Source organism: Myotis brandtii, unplaced genomic scaffold (assembly GCF_000412655.1).
Source record: "Myotis brandtii unplaced genomic scaffold, ASM41265v1 scaffold382, whole genome shotgun sequence".
In the NCBI taxonomy this organism is placed as follows: Eukaryota; Metazoa; Chordata; class Mammalia; order Chiroptera; family Vespertilionidae; genus Myotis; species Myotis brandtii.
Window position 1 is genome coordinate 254,770 of NW_005364671.1, and position 6,899 is coordinate 261,668.

The 6,899-nt window shown below is 46.2% G+C and overlaps 1 protein-coding gene across 1 annotated transcript in view; it reads right to left on the reverse strand.

Moving 5' to 3' along the window:
* PRPF38A (pre-mRNA processing factor 38A) overlaps positions 1 to 3,831 on the reverse strand; it is an 18,348-nt gene extending 14,517 nt beyond the window's left edge. Inside the window, exon 1 of the mRNA XM_005872469.2 lies at positions 3,512 to 3,831. Coding sequence (XP_005872531.1) covers positions 3,512 to 3,641 — 130 coding nt within the window. The 5' untranslated portion in view covers positions 3,642 to 3,831. The remainder of the gene's footprint in view (positions 1 to 3,511) is intronic.
* Positions 3,832 to 6,899: the final 3,068 nt, after the last annotated feature.

Sequence of the window (6,899 nt, forward strand, 5' to 3'; positions counted from 1 at the left end):
ACCCCCCCCTCCCGCCCCCCATGCATTTCTTTTTATACATTGGAATTAAGAAGAGAACTAAGATTACATGATAGGATAGTTAACAAAATTACGTGCTCCCAAAAAAGGATTACTCTGACATTTCAAAGGTGTGTTAACCTAGTTGCACAAGAACAAAGGGCAGGGCTTGCTTAAGGCAAAGTTAAACCTTTTACTAAAAAAGTTACAGGGGCATTACTACCCACAATGACTTACCCAGTTCAGACTTTATGATCAGATCACCTTCGAGATAATGGACTAATTCAGGTGAGAGGGTGTCCAAATGCATGTTAAGAAATTGACAAATTAGTTTACCTGTTTTTACTTATGTAGACATGTTTGTATAATGAAAAATTTAATTTCATCAAAAATTTTTCAAAAAAAATTTCTTTTCTATTGTATTACTGTGATTTTAAATGTATACTGGATAGGTCTAGTTATCAGTCACCATAAGCAAACAAATGCACACAGCTGGGTTGTGGCTTAGCACTCAGAACATCAGCCTGCAGGCATTAAAACTGCTACAAAAAGTCACACTACAGGCAAGAGAACCAATTACCACTCAAGATATGGTGTGATTGCCCTAACCGGTTTGGCTCACTGGATAGAGCGTCGGCCTGGGGACTGACGGGTCCCAGGTTCAATCCCGGTCAAGGGCATGTACCTTGGTTGTGGGCACATCCCCAGTAGGGGGTGTGCAGGAGGCAGCTGATCGATGTTTCTCTCTCATCGATGTTTCTAGCTCTCTATCCCTCTCTTTTCCTCTCTGTAAATAATCAATAAAATATATTAAAAAAAAAGATATGGTGTGATCATGTGTTAATCATTCCCTGAACATTGCTTACTCGAAGTGAATCTTCGATTTAAATATGCAGACTATAGTTGTAGATATGTCATATTTATTTATGTCACTGATAATACTACAGTGTTTTTTTTTCTAATATATGGCCTAGTCACTAAAATGTGTTAAAACTAACAGTGAATGCCCAGCTGGTGTGGCTCAGTGGTTGAAAGTTGACCTTTGAACCAGATCATGGTTTGATTCTCAGTCAGGGCACAGGCCCGGGTTGTGGGCTCAATACCCAGTAGGGGCTGTGCAGCAGACAGCTGATCAATGATTCGCTCTCATCATTGATGTTTCTGTCCCTCTCCCTTCCTCTCTGAAGTCAATAAAAATATATTTTTAAAAACCCACAGTAAAGGAGATTAAAAATGGCAGCAGAGTAAGTGGATGCTACACAGACAGGTTCCCAGGAACAAACTGGAATTACAACTAAAACACACAAAAAACATACTGAATAATCAACTGAAGGCTAGCTAGAGGAAACCCCGATAACCAAGGATGGAAAGTGGAGACCACATAGAGACTGGAAGGAAGGGCAGAGGCGTGAAAGGGTTGGCCAGGCTCCCACAGACAGTAGCTAAACTTCCGGAGAGAGATCTCAGCTGTGGGGGGTTGCCACTGAGAACTCGGGTCTAATTCCCAAAGCTGGGCCACCCAGCAGAGAGCACCAGAACTGAGAAAGGTGCCCATATAACACCTGGCTGTGAAAAGCAGCAGGGTTGCTGTCTGCCAGGGAGAGATGGCTGGAAATGCAGGCACCTTCTTAAAGGGCCAACACACAAAATTTCGTGCACAGCCACTCACCTTGTGCTCCAGCAAAGGGAGGGCAGAGAGGACTGGAGCTGTGTGAGCAGAAGACAGGGTTGGGGGATCTGGGGTTAGAGTTCAGAAGGCAGCCAGCCCGGTTTCATATCATTCCCTCACGCTGTGGAGGTCATCTTTCTCAGGTAGACCTTTGCTATCCAGGCAGTTTTGCTTGGGGGTAAGACAGTTGACCTTAGAGGAGTAGAATTTCTGAGGCCCATTAAGAGACTGAGAATAACAATTAGCCTCCAGGCAGAAGCAATTGCCCCACCCTGTTGGAAAACCTCTTGCCCCAACTGTGGATGATTACCTGAGGGCTACTCAAGAGGAATCCAATCAATCTGCAGGCAGAGGCAGGTCTGTGGAGGCTTTGCCTGATCTAATTGGTCAGAAACAGGGTTTGACATTGTCTTGCACTAGAGATTGAGAGGTTTAGCAGATCTACCTAATACAGTGGGGCCTTGACTTACGAGTGTCCCGACTAACAAGTTTTTCGAGATACGAGCCATCTCTCGGCCGATTTTTTTGCTTTGAGTTTCGAGCTAAAATTCGGGTTACGAGCCAGCTTCAGATACCCCGCCGCTAGTTGGCGCAGTGAAAACGTCACAGTGAACGCCACAACATTAGCCCAGCATCACGTGTCTCACTCGTTCACTTACAAATTAAACTCGTAAGTCAAGGCCCCACTGTACACAAACAGGCAGCCAAAATGGGGAGATAAAAACAACAACACAGTGAACAACAACAAAAAAAGAACCTGTTAATTTACTTATAACCAAATCTTGGTTAAAAGCATGTTAAAATTAACAGGGTGTTGATTTTCACAGGACATATAAACTGGAAATTTTGTCCGTTAAATCAAGCTCGGAAAAATCGAGGGTTTACTGTACTTCCTGTCACTCAACATGTCAGATTCATTACAGAGCCCCCTTTTCATTCACAAAAGACACAAAACACAGTAACAACTCTTCAACAGCTACATAACAGAGAATAAACCTCATCTACAGGTTGAAACGGCCCCGGTGAGGCTGAAACGGCCCCCGTGAGGCTGGGACGGCCCCTGTGAGGCTGAGATGGCCCCTGTGAGACTGAGATGGCCCCTGGGAAGCTGAGAAAAATACCACATGAACTCACTCATTTATGGATAATAAGAAACATTATAGACTGATGAACAAAAATGGATAGAGGCAGAGCAGCATTGAGCAGAATGTCAAACTACAGTGGGAACCCTGGGGAGGGTTGGGGGGGTGGGGTAGGAGATCAACCGAAATGAGAATAACTAATGGACACAAGACACTGGGGGGTGGGGGAAGCCGGGGGAATGTCAAGGGGGAGAAAAAGGAGACATGTGTAATACTCTTTGTAATACTTTAAGAAATAAAAAAAACAAAACACCTCATCTACAAAATGGGGATAACCTTCCAAAGTTGTCAAAATCAAACACTAGCTGTGTGAACTAGGGCAAGTCACTTCACCTCTCTCTGAGCCTGTGAGTTCAAATTTAAATAATAAATAAAGTTTAAGGCCCGTAGTGAGAATCAAGCCTGACATAGCAAATAATAAATGTTAGCTACCAAAAAAGAAAAGACTTTCGGGTCTGCAACCCAGCAAGTTATCATTAAACATGGAACAACTCAAAGAACCCAACTGAGACACCCTTCGGAATAAGACCCTGTGAGCCCAAAGCCTAAGAACAAGTCTAGGCACAGAGTAGGGCCTACTCTGTAGGCGCTCAGGTTTTCTAAATGACAGAGTCCCTTCCAGTCCCCCCGCCTCCAGGGTCTAGTCCTACCGGCGCCCAGTCGGAACCGGGCCACCAAGTGGGGTCGGCGCGCTTCCACTCACCCGTAAGGCCAAAGCACTCCTCTTTCCAATACTTGGACTCATAGATTCGAGTCCGAATGATCTTCTCCACCAGATACTGCGGGTTGGTGCCGTGAATGCTGTGGGCATCCTTCACCGTGCGGTTCGCCATTTTAGAACGCTTTCAGTTCTATTTCCGTCGGGTCCTTTAGTGCGTCATATCCCGGTTAAAAACACACACAAAACAGATACGAAGAAAGATGGAGGAAGTCTCCTTTAAATAGCTCACGTTACCAGCTTGACATCGGAAATGCTGCAGCGTAGGGAACTTCCTGCCCCGATAGAATCAAGTACGGCCGCTGCACGTAGGCGTGCCTACGTCATGCGTCCTCTCTTAGGTAGGCGGGACATAAGTGGGCGGGACTCCGGGTTAGGGAGGCGGGACAGAAGGGGGCGGGACTCCGGGTTAGGTAGGCGGGGCAGAAGGGGGCGGGACTCCGGGTTAGGTAGGCGGGACAGAAGGGGGGCGGGACTCCGGGTTAGGTAGGCGGGACAGAAGGGAGGGCGGGCTGGTGACGCAACTAGGAGACAGCCTCGGGGCGGGGCTTCGACGTTCGGCGCGAAAATTTCTCTTCACCTTCATTCCATCCCTAGTGAGGATCCCGTTTCCGCTGCCCGCGCGGCCCCTTGGCTGCTAGAGGAGTCCAGCTGGTGCAGGTGAGCGTTACTGCAGCTCCACGAGCTCCTGCAGCAGGGACGGTGGGACGTGGAGGACTTGCTCCTCGCTTCAGGAAGGTTCGGCCCGCGGTGCGTGTGGCGGCCCGCGGGCTGGAGGGGTACTGAGCCGCGGGGACTGAGGAAGTTGTTCTCTGTCGACTCGGCCATTGATTAATTCAGCAGATACTTACTAAGCGTCTGCTGAGTGCCAGGCATCGTCCTAAGCCCGTTAGGAGCGTCCCTTCCGCGCATCCCGGTTGCTGAAACACTTTGGGCCCCGCCAGGGGCTGCGCGTTGGCGGTGGGAAAGCCGGAAGCCGGCCGCAGAGCCGCGTGAGCGCTCCTGCCCGCAGGGCCCCGAGGCTCTGGGTACTGATCTCAGCCGTCCCGGCGATCTGCATCGCCCCGGTGAAGCAGCGCGTCCTTCCTCCTTGGAGCCATGGTGTGGCAGCACCACCGGGAGGGGAAGAGCAGCAGAAGTTGTTATCCCATTTTACGGAGGTAGCAGGTGCTCCTAGAGAGAGACTTGTCTAGGTTGCCCCCACCCCCGTCGTGCTGCGCTTACCTACCTCTCCTGCTTCCCGTAATCTTACCCTAGAACCGAAGGGCCTTCTGTCTTGACAGCTGGGAAAAGCACTGGACTGAGAGGCATGAGATAGAGAGATTCTTATCCTGGTTTACCGTCTGTGAAAGTGCAGTGATTAAATATGCCAGTTTTCTATTTCTGTGGTCTGTAGAAATGGGATCCCTTCCCTGCTGTAAGGGGTACTTGTGGATGCCATTGGCGGTTTCTGATGTGAGAACATGGTATGCCGAGTTCCTCTGCAACAATCCTTAAAACCACAGCAGAGGGCAATACGTGGACTTTCGAAGGTTTATGAATCATCTGAAATTGAGTGCAAAATTTTGTGTGAATTGTATGTGAGTTTCGTAAGATCAAATTAGTGAAAAACAATAATAACAACAACAACAGCCCTGACCGGTTTGGCTCAGTGGATAGAGCGTCGGCCTGCGGACTGAAGGGTCCCGGGTTCCATTCCGGTCAAGGGCATGTACCTTGGTTGCGGGCACATCCCCAGTGGGGGGTGTGCAGGAGGCAGCTGATCATGTTTCTCTCTCATCGATGTTTCTAACTGTCTATTCCTCTCCCTTCCTCTCTGTAAAAAAATCAATAAAAAATATATATATAAAAAATAACAACAACAAAAGAGAACCACTGTCCTTACAAATAGAACAAGGAGTTAGGAAGTGAGCGAGTGGATTTACCATTCTGCATTCTCCTCTTTAATCCTCAGTAATCCTAGAACACTGCCTGGCACACAGTGGGCAGTTAATACATGTATTGGTTGAATAAAAGGAAGGTTCGGTTACTATTCCATTTTATGGATAAGGAAACCAAGGCCCATTTGGCCTCTCAGTCAGAGTCTGGGAAGCCTGACTTATTGTAATAAGCACATCAGAAGTAAGCTCTCGGAGGCATATATTTAACATTGTTCACTTGCACATACAGTGAAGTGGTTAAGAGCAGTCATTAGAATCCCGCCGCTCAGGGTTTGAATTAAGGCTGTGCCATCCTGTATAACATTGGGACAAGGTACCGTTTTGAAGCAATAATAGCATCTATCACTCAGCAAATATTTATTATTAAGAGCCTTCTGTGCACTTGGTACGATGTACTAACATTGTTCTAGGATTATTGTGAGAATTGAGATAAATATATGGAGTTTTGGCTCCGCCTTCTGTCATATTAGCTCAGTAAATATCTGCTATCATTTTTACTGCAACTCCATCTGTTTTCCTTGGGTGTGACCCCTGCACTGGGTGGTGTGTATGTTCCAAATTTCTGCTCTCTGTAACATTGAGAGTCTGTAGTGAGTATCTTCTAGAAGCCAAAGCCTTTGCTAGGCTAAGTCAGGCCTCTCGTTTTATTTACCCCATTTATCACCCTTCTGTGGAATCTCTCTGTTGATGGTGGTTGAGATGAAATGCTGGGTCAAGGGTAAGGAAGTGAGGTAATGGCTCAGAAGCCTGGCATCTATGATGTCCTTATGCTACCTCTTCAGGACTCCTGCTTAATTTTTTGAACTTTTCATTGAAAAATAGCATACATACAGAAAAGTGCAGAAATCATGAATGTGCAGCTCAATGAGTTTTTATTGTTTGAATATAGATATTTAAAAATATGTTTATTGATTTCAGAGAGGAAGAGAGAGAGAGAGAGAGAGAGAAACATCAATGATGAGAGAGAATAATCTATTGATTGCCTCCTGCACAGCCCCTACTGGGGATGAAGCCCTGACTGGGAATCAAACCATGACCTGGTTCATAGGTCGATGCTCAACCACTGAGCCGCACCTGCCAGGCTGAATATATTTTTATTTTATAATCTCTTTCACCTAATCAGCGAATTTTAGAAATAACATGTCAATAAGTTTTCTTAGGGAAGGTGCCCATGTAATCAGCATCTAGAATCTAGATGATCTAGATCAGTGGTTCTCAACCTTCCTAATGCCTCGACCCTTTAATACAGTTCCTCATGTTGTGGTGACCCCCAACCATAAATTTTTTTTCGTTGCTACTTCATAACTGTAATTTTGCTACTGTTATGAATCGTAATGTAAATATCTGATATGCAGGATATATTTTCATTGTTACAAACTGAACATAATTAAAGCATAGTGATTAATCACAAAAACAATATGTAATTATATATG